This window comes from Sorex fumeus, unplaced genomic scaffold (assembly GCF_029834395.1).
Source record: "Sorex fumeus unplaced genomic scaffold, SorFum_2.1 ptg000157l, whole genome shotgun sequence".
Classification (NCBI taxonomy): domain Eukaryota; kingdom Metazoa; phylum Chordata; class Mammalia; order Eulipotyphla; family Soricidae; genus Sorex; species Sorex fumeus.
The window spans coordinates 703215-719110 of NW_026606214.1; the positions used below are offsets into that span (position 1 = coordinate 703215).

Below are 15896 nucleotides of genomic sequence, written 5' to 3' on the forward strand. Positions count from 1 at the left end.
TGAAGTTTCCTACAGATACTCTCAAATACAGAGGGCACACTTTATGATTGTAGTACACTAGAACAGCCCAGGAACTTTTAGATGTAGAAGGAACATGCCATAGTAGATCTGATAACTTCCAAGTGATACTAAGAAAATTCCTTTAGGTTGGAATATTTCAAGGTGGGTCAGACATTATAAACTGGATCAATCTGTGTAAGGAGCAGGGCTATGTCTGAATTTTGGATATAAACTCTTGCTTACAGTGCTTTTGGGAAAAAATGCCCTTTCTTCTTTCTGATTGACAATCAAAAGCCAATCTTTAATCACAAATCACATATCCCACGGGTGGAAGAGAGCTCATTGTGTTTATATGACATCATATAAAGACATCAAGAGTATGTTGCAAATGCACTGTTCTGTAAATACCTCCCTTCCCCCTTAACAAGATCTTTAGAGAAAGAAGCCTGGGACACGCCCAGAAGGAAGTCGCTACCACCCTGTGGATCTGCCCAATATGAAGGGCAGAGTCCGAGGTCACTGAAGGGTACAAGGCCACACAACTTTACTGACAACGACGGCTGCTCCGGTGCAATGCGATGCAGAACTACTCTGTTTCAATAAAATTAGGGGATTGGTATAAGCAGGCCATCAAACTAACCTACACAAATAGGAAGTTCCAAAGGTCTGACAAATACAAGATTAAGAATCTTAGACCTCTCTTTAAGTGCTAGAAAAAAATTTAAATATACTCTGGAGCGATAGCACAGCGGTAGGGTGTTTGCCTTGCACGCAGCCAACATGGCCGACCCGAGTTCGATTCCTCCGCCCCTCTCGGAGAGCCCGGCAAGCTACCGAGAGTATTCGATATGCCAAACACAGTAACAACAAAGTCTCCAATGGAGATGTTACTGGGCCCGCTCGAGCAAATCGATGATCAACGGGAGGGCCTTTATACTCTTCAAATAATAAAGGTTTGTTTTTTAAATGGTATCTTTAATTTTGATACTAGCTAAGAATCTGAACTGTAAGAATTTCGCAACTGTTGAAAGGGCTTAAGGTCAATTTACTAAAAAACAGTATTTTAAAATATTCTGTAATATTAACTTTGTAATATTAATTTGAAAATATTTTAATATTAAACATGGGTAAAAACCCATGTTTAATAGGATGTGCTGAATTTAAACATTGTGGACCCTGTTCTGCTCTTCCGTGGAAGAAAATGAGCTACAGTTGTGAATGAGACATGATATGCCTGTCAGAAATTTTCCATTTTAAAAGTGTGAGTAAAATTGATGGTTACTGTAACCACAAACTATGTTAAATAATTTGTGTTTGATGACTATAGATCTGGATAGCCAGAACTCCAGTCAGGATAAAAAACCTTTCTAATCATCCAGAAAGTTTCCTTCTATCACCTCATATAATCATTTAATAGCTACTATATTTGTGATTTCTATCACTGTAAATGATTTTGCCTGTTTTGAAATTCATAAAGAAATATATGACATGGGCTGGGGCAATAGCACCGCGGGTAGCGTATTTGCCTTGCATGCAGCCAACCCTGGTTGGATTCCTCTGTCCCTCTTGGAGAGCCCGGCAAGCTACTGAGAGTATCCCGCCCACTCAGTAGAGCCTGGCAAGCTCCCCGTGGCATACTTGACGTGCCCTAAACAGTAACAACAAGTCTCACAATGGAGACGTTACTGGAGCCTGCTTGAACAAATCGATGAACAACGGGAGGACAGTGCTAATATTTTAATATTGCTAATTTTCAGTTGATATTAAATGTTAAATACTACTTTTTTTGCAATAATCAGAAAAAAATGTGAAGAAATGTTTGTTTTACAGAAGTTAAATAAACATGGCAGGTAAATTAAGATCTAGCTAAGGCTAGGCACTAAAATTAACATACCATTTTAAACCTTATTAAAAGAAAGCTAATACACAAGGAGGACTTCATTCACAATGAAGAAAATGAAAATTTATGTGTGGCTCAGAATCTGAAAACCCCATCACTGCCAAGTGAATGTGTCTACGACAGTGTTTCCTAAACTATGGAAAACGAGGGAGGAATCACATCCATGAACAAGGTTTGGCAATTCTAGTCTTTGGCAACAGCTACAATTAAGCGTAATTGCACCAACAGACAAATAACAAAAAGCCAACTAACGTTTACCAGAGCCAAATCTTATTTTGTTTGCTCGAGAAAATAAACCAACCACCACAAAGACCACGATGACAACAAAGACGGCAGTCACAGCAGCAGAGGCACCAATTATTCAATTTCCTTCCCCTGGGAAGGTAGGGGCTGGTGCAGGCTTGCAGGCGCGAGGCAGGGGCAGGGCTACAGGACACGCTGCCATCCTAGCACTCACAGTGCTGTGGGCACAGACCACAGAGACTCAGGGGACAGAGGGACTGGGGAGGGGGAGAATTGAAATGGACATTTTTACTGAACACTCAAAAGTCTTTGTTAAGAGACAGGCATTAAAGCTGTAAAATAAGACTAAAACTAAGTCCACAACTATATGTCTGTATCACACTGAAGTTAGTTTTCTACACCAGAGGTTCCCAGATTTATTGGCTTACCGCTCCATTGTGAGAAAGAATGCCCTCAGCATCTCCCTGGAAGCCCACCTTCTCTATGGGCACTAACAGTAAGCACCCCTTTCATTGCCCCTGGGCCCACCCCCGGGGGTCATTCTGCACCCCTGCCTCCTTTCTGGAGGCGAGGGGCAGGTGGGCTCGGCTGCCTGAAGAGACTGTTCTAAGCCAAGGAGCCAGGAACTCCAAATCCTAGTAAACCCAAAACCACGTGAAAATTTCGAGTTTATGACATAAATCCATAGTACTAAAAAGAACTTCATACAGCCCTGGAACCCAGAATCTCACTCAAAAGTTCTTCTTGATCCCATGCAAACATATGATCAAAAGGCATAACTGAAAAAAAAATCACTCCAAATTCAGTTTCTCTAGACATGAACAAATAATGAACAAATAATCTTGGTGAGAGAAAGTAGCTATGATGCATATAATCATCAGAAATCTTGTGTCAGTTTTGTGTGTCAATAATTCATCTAACACATTCCTTTCCCAGTGCCAAGTCCGACTAACTGGTCTCTCAAGAGTCTTTTAGCATATTTAACTCAGCCATGAAAATAGTACATATTTTTTCTTTCCTAAAATTTCATTTCGGTTTCCAACACTGTAGCCTGTGGCTCTCTTTGGAGAGCAGCTGTCAGCGCACTCCCTGGACTTAAGGCCTTCCGAGCTTGCTGCAGGAAGGGGACTCGTCCTCTCTTGCAAGGGGTCTGCTTCGCTCTAATGAACATTAGCATGATCTGTGATTCTTACACTCCAGTGACGGGCGACTACGGTCAGTGTTCTAGAAAATGTGATTAACAAAACTAGTCTTCTCATCACAATTCATCTCTTTGTGTAACTTTTCTGACTAGTTACTTTTTCGTTCCTGTCTTTAAATTTACCAATGGGGTACAGATCCCTCACTTGCTACCTATATTCTATTGTCTGGAACTCTTAGGTAATTCTTCCGATTATGGGGTTAGCCATTCGCATTTCATATGGACATCAATTGCACTACGCAATCTGTACCCAGATATCCTAGAACGAATTACTGTCAGACTACACAAACCCAAACATTTATTAAATTGAGGAGCTGAGACCATCATTAAATCACTAAAAAGAAAGCAGAGTTTCTTATTCTTGGTTAGCTTAAAATAAAATCTGAGTAATTCTCAGGATCTATCTACAAATTATGAGTTTTTATGTAAGAGATGTGTTTATGCTCAATTCTACAAGAAAACACAAAGTAAGTAATATTGTCTCTTTTGCTCATAAAATTAATTCCTGGGTAAACAATAACAGAAACCCCGTTAGGTCGTGGGGAGCAGCCCAACAGATGAGAGCAAAGCTCTGGGCACAGGTGCCTAGTGTGATGGCAGCCCTGCCAAACGTGACCCTCAAACAATGAACAGCTTCACTGCACCTTGGTCAGCCCCCAAATAAAACAAACAAAAACTCACCTTTTGGTGGGAAATAGGATTTGCTTTCTGCTTTATGAGGCCAATCTACTACCAAAGGTCCGAATCTTCTGAAGCTAGCAGTTATTTCATCTTTAAATAAGTATGACATAAAGAATTATTTTAATGATTCATTTAAAATTGTCACGTTAGTTAATTTTTAAGCTTCCATAGTCAAAACTGCAAACAGCCTAAGATAAACTACAGTGTAGGTACTGAAAGTATAACTAATGCCCTTAATTAAAAGAATACATAAAATTACATAGCTATTTTAATTAAAAATTCATCTTAAAGTATACATTAGCAAGAAAAATCAATTCAGTAAGACTTCCAATGAATTTATATTATACTAATAATAGTGGGTTGGAGCGATAGCACAGCGGGTAGGGCGTTTGCCTTGCACGTGGCCGGCCCAGCCTAGCCGGGTTTGATTCCTCCACCCCTCTCGGAGAGCCCGGCAAGCTACCGAGAGTATCTTGCCCACCCGACAAAGCCTGGCAAGTTACCTATGGTGTATTCAATATGCCAAACAGTATTCAATATTCAATTTGGCATATATATTCAATATGCCAAACACAGTAATGACAAGTCTCAAAATGGAGACGTTACTGGGCCCGCTAGAGCAAATCGATGAACAATGGGAGGACAGTGTTTGTGTTTTTAACTGGGCTGGAGTGATAGCACAGTGGGTAGGGCGTTTGCCTTGTGCGCAGCTGGCCCGGCCAAGTAGGGTTCAATTCCTCCACCCCTCTCGGAGAGCCCGGCATGCTACCAAGAGTATCTCGTCGGCACGGCAAAGCCTGGCAAGCTCCCCGTGATGTATTCGATATGCCAAACACAGTAACAAGTCTCACAATGTTACTGGGCCCGCTCAAACAAATCGATAAACAACGGAAGGACAATGAGGACAGTGACAGTGACTAATAATAGTGCAATATCACAAATATTACTCGTATAAGAAAACATTCCAATATTCTGTCAACTTAAATAAATACATTACTGCTTGCTAAGCAAATTCATGTTAAGAAAGAAAAGTACTGAAACAAGGTATAAAAATTTACAGTACTCATAAGATATATATTCCAGAGAGAAAATATATCTAGGTCAAAACCTTATTATAATACCTATTATAATACTTATTATAAATTTATTATAATGCTTAACTCTTTGAAAACGTTTATATTTATTTTAAATTATAAAAAGAACTCCCCAAATGTAACAATGTTTTTTTTCAAATTGAATCACTGTGAGCTACACTTATAAAGTTTTCATGTTTGAGTTTCAGTCATACAATGATCGAACATCCATCCCTCCGCCAGTGTACATTTTCCACCACATGTCTCCAGTATCCCCACCCTCCTCCCCATCCACCTCTCCCCCTGCTCCTATGGCAGGCAGTTTCTCTTACTCTCTCTCTACTTATGGGCATTATGGTTTGCAATACAGATACTGAGAGGTCATCATGTTTGGTCCTTCATCTACTTTCAGCAGACATCTCCCATCCCAAGCAATCCCTCCAACCATTATGGATTTAGTGAATATCTTGTTTATTGGTTGTAAATTCCAGATGTCCCACAAATCATAAAAGTATTGGATATTTTCAGTATTTTAAAGCTATATCTTGAATTGCTGTGGAGCGATAGCACAGCTGTAAGGCGTTTGCCTTGCGCACAGCCCACCCGGCCGAGCCGGGTTCGATTCTTCTGCCCCTCTGGGAGAGCCAGGCAAGCTACCGAGAGTATCTCGCCCGCATGGCAAAGCCTGGCAAGCTACCCTTGACGTATTCAATATGCCAAACACAGTAATAAGTCTCAAAATGGAGACATTACTGGGCCCGCTCGAGCAAATCGATGAACAACAGGAGGACAGTGACAGTGTTCATCTTGAATTAGTGTTAATATTATATGTATCATTTTTACATATGTTCTTAGCCTATTTGTATAACTTAAGTTTTTGATTAATGTTCTTTCTTGTCATTTTTTTTTTTGCATTTTAGTGTCTGAGTTATTTCCTTATTCTTAAAAATGTTAAATTTTGGCTTATATACTGCAGGTAGAATTTCATAGCTGAATACCTTTACTTCATTTGTATGTCTTATAGTCTCATAAAAAGTTTTCAAGTTCTACATAAATATGAAAATGTAAATGATCTTATGCATTCAAAAATTTTTCATATTTAAAAAGTGGGATTTTGACACAGGGTATGAAAATATTTACCAAAAAAGCCTGAGTCAACAATATACATAAGATAAAAAAAGAAATACACTTTGAAAAAGTCGAAGAACTTTCTTTGTACAGTTACTTCCATGCTTTAATAAATGAAAAAAACTTATTTAAAGAGATGGGTATCTATTCTAATGGAAAATCTCTACAAAGGTTGCATAGCTCTGTTCACATTTCAGGTTTTCCCTTTTTAAGCCCACATCTCCACTTTACCTTCATCAATATCTGGAGGGAGACCACCAACAAAAACTTTTCGAGAGAAGCGTTCTATTCGCTCTCCATTCTGGTGAGCTGAGTAGCATGTGGGTGAGTTTAAAACGCCAACTTGGTCATTGTGACTGTCATCCAGCAAGCCGTCATCTATGGGGAAGAGGGAGGAACGACCTAAAATATAAGAACAAATGAACCCTAAATGCCAGGTAAGAAGATGCTGGATTAAAGATAATCTTTAGAAGAAAAAATAGTGTGATGAACTCAAAGACATAAAAATGGAAGGTGACAATGGCATAAAAATAGTAAGGGAAATTCAGAAAGTTTAAGGTCTGAGTTACAAGGAGTCGAGAGGGAAGCAGTGAATGGAATGACAGTCCTATGACAATGCTTATACCACCAACAAACACCGAATCACTTCAATTCCTTTATGAAAAGCAGCGAGAATCTAATGTGGACAGCTAAACTAAATGTGGAATAGGAGAAGCCTTGTAGAAACAGGTGGCCAGAAAGGAAATGCAGACCAAATATGTTGAGAGAACATAAAAACCACTTTCCGATTCTGCTCAGAGCAAAGGCAGCATTTTGCACTTAGGAAACTGAATTAATTTATCATAAGCGTCAATGATCTAAAAGGGTAGGACGAGATTTGGACAGATGTGCAAACAGAACAAAGGCCTCTTCTCTCAGTCCCATCTGGGCCTGTCTAGCAGGCACGCACCCGCCTACAAATCACACGCTCTGCCCCTTCCTGCAGAAAGCCTTATGTTTGACTCAAAATGACAAATTAAAGTCCAATAAGATGATCTAATTTAAAATAGTTACCTGTGCTCAAGAAAGGAAGCAAACTCCTCTGAAAGGGAAGGGGCATTCTGACTCATTCTTGGGGTAATTTTGTCAGTTCCCCAGGAAAGTTGGACAGCTTTTGGTACAAAAAGAAGGCAGCATTGCTTACTGACAGCATTAGAGAGGCTAGGGCAGTTAAAAGTAGAAATACTGGCAATTTTATTATTTTGAATGAAGATCTCAAGTGGAAGGAGAAAAAGAGAAAGGTAAAATGAATTCAAGAAAAGGAGTTCAAGCTGCCTGAAACATGTGAAACAAGAGGAGAACAAAAGTCAGCAAAGCACGCTAAGGCTGGCCCATGCTTAGACTGGAGACTTAAGTTACTGCTCTACTTAGTACACGATGACAACTGCACACAGGCTGCTCCAAAACCACACGCGGGGCATTCAGAGCAACATCAGATCTTTGCTATTGGTAGAAGGACTGGACATGAGCAGGTTAGTTCTTTTAAAAAATTAGGAAGGATCGGACAATGCAGGTAACAGAGTAAAAGGACCTGGGGAATAAAACAGAAAAAAGGAAAAGAAGAAATCAAAGTCAAGTTTTAGAATCATTAACTAAACCACTAAGAATCCTTAAGTAGAACACATGGGCCCCTGGAAAGACCCCCTAGAGTTGGGGGGGGGCGTGTGCACAATCCAATGTGGCCTATTACCTGCCCAAATAAAAAGAATCAATGACTAAGCTTTAAGGACAGTAAAGACCAGAAACTGTCTCAAGAAAGAAAAGTTCTGAGATATGTAACATTCCAAATGCAGATAGGAAGTTTAGAAGAGAATGCATGGCAGGAAGTTGCAAATGATATAGGAAAGGAAACAGTTTGGAGTTAAAAAAAAGGAAAAAGAAGTTTTTATACAAATATAGGAAACAGTGGGCACTGGAGAGGTAGTACAGCGGGTAGGTAGGCGACTTGCCTTGCATGCGGTCAACCTGGGTTTTGCCCCCCGCACCCCACATGGTCTAACCCTGCCAGGAGTAATCCCTGAGAGCAGAGCCAAGAATGAGCCCCGAGCACCGCCAGGTGGGTTTCCCACTCCCAATATATTTAGAAAAAGAATTTGGAATTGACTTCAGAGGTTTAAGTTTCTTTATTATATCACCAAAGAGAATATGAAACCAGAGAAATGAAGAGACCAGCTCTTTATATGAAAACATCAGCAAGAAATAGAAGATTGACAGAGGAAGGCAAGGGTAGTGTAGAGTCAGAGGGAAGCCAAAATATTGTGAAAGGGCACCAGAAAGAAAAAATACAGAGCAGTGAAGTCACAGGGAGAAAGTCAGTGTGATTTCCAAATGAAAAATGAGGATGGAGTCACTGCAGTGTATTTTGGAAAGCACAGAGATCAAAAGAAAATGACTCTTTAGAAGTTTATTAGAGAAGGGAAAAGAAAGTTGTTTTCTCTTCAAGATGCGGTCAAGAATTGTATTTGGATAAGACAAAGCATATAATCTACAACATGTGTCTTAACAGATACAATAAATATTCAACATCAAAAATGTCATTAATATTTTATCATCCTGAAAAATGTTACGCATAATGATGCAAGAGATATAAATTAAGACCATACGGAATGGCGGCATACATAAAACAGCAGTTGGGAGGAGAAAGGGAAATTATAACAAGGATAATAGCTAGAGGTTGAAAGAACTTGAAGCTTGCTAGATACAAAACATAGAGAGAAAAATATTTCGTTTAGGAAAACAAGAATTACCTACAGATTGAAATTCAATTTAAGTCAGCTATTGTGAAAGATGTCAATGTTCACTGAGTAATTTAGTGGATAATCATTTAACTTTCCCATAATACCTTAGCTAAAGGTGCCAATGAAAAGACAAATAGCACTAAATTTTTGTGATCAATAGAAATGAAATTTTTCAAAATAAAACTACTGTAGTTAAGAAAATGAACTTCATTCAAAACTCATTAAAATAATGTTAATTATTAGTAACTGGTTCAACTCTACATTGTAGAGTAAGCGAATGATTCAGTATTTTAAGAAGGACTATGATGAGGCAGAGAAACAGCATGAATACTACTTACAACTAGTTCCACTTAAAAGATTTGACAAACCTCTTTTTTATTATGACAATACTGTGGAAACTATTTTACTATAAAATGTCCTAATACATATAAAATGTAATAATCTCATATATTAAACTCTTCCTAACATATCACAATTAGGTTTGCAATGAAAATACTGAAAGTAGTGATAAAGAAAATCATTACATGTCAAAGTGACCCCAAAATCACTTGAACTTTTTATGTTAACTATAATATTCTAAATTTGTAACTACATTCAATTAATCTACTTTAATAAACTATAACAACATTCTAACTATAATAAAGTTGTTAAAATAACCATCAAAACTCTAGAAACCCAAATGTCTATAAGCCAAAGGTTAGCTGAAAAAGGATGTAATAGAAAAGCTGACAACATCACGTACTGTAACTACAACTGCAAGAAATTTCACTGCTGAAAAGAATAATTTTCTTTGAGAAGGACACAAATGCCACTAATCAGCAACAGTGCACAGAGAAGTCAGGGAGATGGCCAAGTCGGAGACTGGTACCAACGCCCTTCCTCCCCCCCAAGCTCCCAAGTCTCATGGGGTCGCACCGTATCACCAGCCCAACACAGAACCATAAAGCTTGGTTCGCTGAGTATCTCCAGAAATCCATAAAGGGAGGAGCCCCAAAACAAAACAAACAAAAAAACCCCCAAAAATGGAAGTTAACCGAGCATATATCATCAACTTATCCTGCCAATGAACTATACATACAACCGAAAACGAGTATGAAAGAATCTCTAAATTACATCTTCTAAATACTTCTGACTACTAAGTATACCCAAAACAAGCATTCTAAGAAAAACATACAGCCATTTAGAACATGAAAATGATTGGCAATTAAAATTATATGGACAGGGAAAAGCAGAAACTAATTAAAAATGATTTGAACTAAAATATTTACAATAGTTTTCAACAAACATTAAGTTATCTTTCTTTTCACTCTGAAATTAGGGTACATATTCTTACACTTAAAAATGATGAAACTAGATAATGAAAATAATACAATATCCAATCTGTGAGATAGAGCCAAAAAAGTATATATGAGAAATAATTCCATACATAAAAAGAAAATTTATAGTTTTAAGCCTACATAAAAATATTTCTGAAAAGTAAATAATCCTAGTTTCTGTCCCCAAAAGATAAATATGAAGAATAAAATGAAGAAACCAGATGATATATAAAAGAGATTGACAAAATCCAGTTGCCTCTCTGAAAACTTACAAAACAATGTCTCCTAAGCAAAATTCATCAAGAAAAAAGCTCATATCACCAATATTAAGTATGAAATATAGAACGCATGAATATGAAAAAGCTAAAAAAGGACTATTATTCACAAGTTATTCTAACAAATTTAACTAGAAGGAATAAAATCTTTGAAAAATGTATTTCTAAAAACAGGTATAAGGGGAAAAATATAGAGAACTAAGTACAAATATTCAAAAGCAGACACGGAAGTGAAGTATCATATCGATTAAATAAATCAAATCTATAACCTAAGAATGAGTCATGAATCTTCCCACAAAGAAAACTCCAGGTTACATGGTTTTACCAGTAAATAAACCAAACTTCTGAGAAGAAAAAGAACTGCAATTTTGGAAGGGAGTAAAAAAACTGTGATCTTACACCATACAAAAATTTAAATTTAAGGAGGGTCATATATGGACCTATGTTAGAAAACCTAGAATTTTTGTTTGATATTTGAATCAGAAATGACCTCTAAGGACCACAATGTACAAATGAGCAAGGAAAACAACTAGACTTCAATCATAATGAAATACTGTGCTGATTACTCAGACTTGGTGTTAAGTGAAAAACAAGGAACCGATAGAAATTAGGACACAATGGACGATTCTCAAAAAATTAGAAATTGAGCTCCCATTTGACCCAGCAATACCACTCCTGGGAATATATCCCAGAGAGGCAAAAATGTATAGTTGAAGTGACATCTGCACTTGTTTGTTCATTGCAGCACTCTTTACAATAGCCAGAAACTGGAAGAAACCTGAATGCCCAAGAACAGATGACTGGTTAAAGAAACTTTGGTACATCTACACAATGGAGTACTATGTAGCTGTTAGAAAAGATGAAGTCATGAAATTTACATATAAGTGGTACAATATGGAAAGTATCATGCTAAGCGAAATGAGTCAGAAAGAGAGGGATAGACATAGAAAGACTGCATTCATCTGGGGGATATAAAGTAACAAAGTATGAGATTAATACCCAAGAATAGCTGAGATCAGCACCAGGAGGATTACTCCATAACTTAAGAGGCCAGCCGGGTATCCTAGAGGAAAGGGCAGTTCAGATAGAGAGGGGAGCACCAAATAAAGGATGTTTGGAGGATCCTCCCAGGAGGGGAGATGCATGTCGAAAGTAGACTATGGACTGAACATGTTTGCCACTCAATGCCTCTTTTGCAGACCACAACACCCAAAAGGAGAGAGAGAACACAGGGGATTGCCCTGCCACAGAGACAGGGGGGATGGGGGGATGGGGGTGGGAGGGATATTATCCATGGTGGTGAAAAATGGGCACTGGTGGAGGGATGGGTATCTGATCATTGTATAATTGAAACCCAAGCACAAAAAATTGTAAATCTACAACTGTAAAAAAAAAATAAAATAAAGGGAAAAAAAAAGAAATTAGGACACAATACTAAACAACTTCTATAATGATGACAATCCAACTATGGGCAAAGACCTACTGACACTTTAAAAGGAGTAAGACCGGGGCTGGAGAGATAGTTCAGCAGGTAGGGCATTTGCCTTGCACACGGCTGACCTGAGTTCCGTCCCTGGCATCCCATATGGTCCCTGGAGTGATTATGAGTGCAGAACCGGAAGTAACTACTGAGCATTGCCAGATGTGACCCCCCCAAATAAATAAATAAACAGATAAATAAATAAATAAAAGGAGTAAGACAGAAAGGACCATGTGCATATGAAAGGAGCCTCCACACCTCCAGTCATCAGGAGGCCCAGAATCACTGGTGATACCGATCAGAGTGGGTGAAGCAAAACATTTACAGTCCAGTGATTCTACTCGGTGGAATAAAGAAACCAGAAGACTGACTGGTTATCCACAGCATGGCCACTCTTGGTGTCTATCTAAGGGAAACCAACCCGGCAGTTTTACTTATCACAGGTCCCAAATGGAAAATAGCTTCAAGCGCTCCAACTAGGAAAACGAAAAAACACATCATGTTTATTCATACAAAGATTCCATCTACCAATAAAACAATCAACTACCAACAATTCCTTCTTTGGAGCGAGGAGGGAAACGCCCGGAGATGATTGGGGATTACTCCTGGTTCTGTGCTCAGGGATCAATGCTGGCGGGGCTTTGGACTCATCTGGGCTGCCAGGGACTGAACCCCAGTGCCCTAACGACTATACACCTGGCTAGCCTATCTCTCTGGCCCTGATACTTCCCTTCTATGCAAAGAAATGATAATGTTATAATCTGAGACAAATTTATGACTAAAATAATGACTAATCTTAAAATGTTTTATCTTTTTAAAAGAGATCGTTCATTTGGCTGTTCTTAAGATTTCAAACTATGACAACTGTATTTAACATATGATACTAAAAAAATCTGTTTATTTCTCCAGATAAATAAAATTTTTTAAAAAACTGGTGGCACCAGTGCTGATGGGCTGTTGCAGGCATTGCTGGAGATGAAACTTAAGTTTGAGTCTACCGAATACAAGGCATGTTCTCGACCGCTTAAAGCCACATCTGAGTCCCTCCAGAAAAATAATAGTAAAGGTGAGATTTTTATACCATTAAACGCAAAAGCTAAGACTATTGATTAGAAAGCTCTAGCTACAACAATGTTTCGCTAATTGTTTTAGCTATGTAAATGCAATTAGGGCTGGACTGTTTTTCTTTTCTAGTTTTAGAAATTATATCTTTACATATTATAAAGTAAACTCAGTTCAAAATTCTTAACTCTATATAAGGCAAAGATGCGATTCCAACTTTAATTTTTTTTTTCTTTTTGGGTCACACCCGGAGATGCACAGGAGTTACTCCTGGCTCATGCATTCAGGAATCACTCCTGGCGGTGCTCGGGGGAACATATGGGATGCTGGGAATTGAACCCGGTAGGCCGCATGCCAGGCAAACAAGGCAAACGCTCTACCCACGGTGCTATCGCTCCAGTCCCAATTCTAACTTAAAATACATGTGTATTTACATACTTTTTGTATATGTTTATACAAAGCTATGCTTACATATAAATATGCATACATAAAAATAAAAATTAAATTTCCATAATAGGTTAAAAGGTAGCAATAAAAAATAAGGATGTAATGTAAGATTAGTCATAACTGAAAGTAGAAAGAAGATACTTGTTTGATCAAAAGCATAGAAACACTCCAAAAAACTTATCAAGGTAAAATACAGGAAACGAGATAGTTCTTTACACAGTATAGTGTTCAAAAATACTTTACAATCTATGTAAAAACAGAATAATATCAATTTATTCACCTAAAATATATAAAAAATTTTTAAGTAAAACAATAGTGACCATGAAGAATAGAGAGGGCTAGATGTGAGAGGAGAATGACTGTTCTTCAAGATCACCTAGACAAGAGACAGACTGCCTGTGTTGCGATCGCTCACTAATAGGTCAGCAAGAGCCTTGGCACCATGGAAACAAACACTCAAGGATATTTGCTCCTGTCAAGAGAACAGAAACAGATCTTCTCCCCAAACAGGAAACTGGTGAAAGTTTCGTGGCAAGAAACACAACTACCACAAGTATGAGTCCCACTTGTGGTTATTCATGACTTAAATTACTGATTGCGTAATATTTTCCTAAGATTAGAAAATATAAATAATTTTTTCATATTCCTATGTTCCTATAGCACTCGGGGCCAGAGAGTGAGTACAGTGGGTAGGGAGAGCTTGCCTTGCACGTGGCTGACCAGAGTTCAATGCCAGAGCACAGCTGGGTGTGACCTCAAATGAAATTCCAGTAGCTCTATCAGGGCTGCAGACTTCCCACTGATGGGCACTTTTTGTCTGAGAAATGCAACAAGGGTGCCTGGCATCAGGAAGCTCAGTGGCTTATACATTGGTCTTTCGTGTCTGGCCAGAGCCTTCAGAATCCTTTTACTTAAAGTATAGCCAAATTTTTTCTGCCCTCCCCCTTCAGTCACTTGACTCCCTCGGGAGTTGCACTCCACAGTTTAAGAGGGGCTGGGATGATCCCAGGGCCGGCAGTAGTAACCTCTGATGCAGCTGTGGGTATGTGTGCGCATGGGGGTGGTGGTGGGTATTTTCTACTTATTCTCTTTAAAACAACAGATTTCCAGGGGCTGCGAGTAACTGCATAACAGGGCTATGCTGCTGGAATAACACAGCTCTAACTCTGGAGAGCATGCTTCATATGTTTCAATAAGAATCAGACTTGGCTTTTTTTCCTAATTGGCGGGGGGCGGGGGAAGGGTTGGGAAGGGACACCTAAGCTCTGCACTGGGGCTACTCCTAGCTTTGTGCTTGGTTCACTGCAGGTGGGAAAGGGGGCCTAGGGCTCTGGAGACCACCTGCAAGCAAAGCACGTGCTCAGACTAGTGAGCGCTCCCCCAGCCTTTCGCCAGTGACTTGGGAAGCCCCAACCGGCATTTCCGATCACATCAGTGAGGAGAGGCTGAATGAGAAAACTTCTCTGCAAAATTATTCAATTTATGATCATCTGAATCTAAGTCACGGTCACGGTCACAGTCCTCCCGTTGTACATCGATTTTTTTCGAGCGGGCCCAGTAACGTCTCCATTGGAGACTTTGTTGTTACTGTGTTTGGCACATCGAATACATCACGGTGGCTTGCCAGGCTCTGCCCTGAGGGCGAGATACTCTCAGTAGCTTGCCAGGCTCTCCGAGAGGGGCGGAGGAATCGAACTCAGGTTGGCCATGATGGCTGCATGCAAGGCAAACGCCCTACCACTGTGCTAAAGCTCCAGCCCTGAATCTAAGTATATTTATTTAATCTCAATCTACTATTCCATACGTTTCTTCACTAAAAAACAGTTCTAAAACTAACACAAGGCCCACCACGAAAATGATAGGTGACAAGTGCCCTGGAACAGATGACTGGTTAAAGAAACTTTGATACATCTACACAATGGAATACTATGCAGCTGTTAGGAGAGATGAGGGCATGAAATTTTCTTTAAAATGGGTAGACATGGAGAGTATCATGCTAAATGAAATGAGTCAGAAAGAGGGACAGACATAGAAGGAAGGACTGCACTCATTTGTGGTGTATAAAACAACATAACATGAAGCTGACACCTAAGGACAGTAGATACACGGGACAGATAGATTGCTCCATAGCTGGAAGCCTTCCTCAGGAGCAAAGGGGAGAAGGCAGCTGGAATAGAGAAGAGATCACTAAGAAAAAGATGGCTGGAGGAATCGGTCGGGATGGGAGATGTGTGCAGAAAGTAGATAAAGGACCAAACATGATAACCTCTCAGTGTCTGTATAACAAACCATAATGCCCAAAAGTAGAGGGAG

At 39.2% G+C, this 15896-nt stretch overlaps 1 protein-coding gene across 1 annotated transcript in view; it reads right to left on the bottom strand.

Annotated features, from left to right (window-relative positions):
- CPEB2 (cytoplasmic polyadenylation element binding protein 2) overlaps positions 1 to 15896 on the bottom strand; it is a 74011-nt gene that overhangs the window by 15769 nt on the left and 42346 nt on the right. The window contains 2 exon segments of the mRNA XM_056107302.1: positions 4026 to 4115; positions 6458 to 6628. Of these exon segments, the coding sequence (XP_055963277.1) occupies positions 4026 to 4115; positions 6458 to 6628 (261 nt within the window).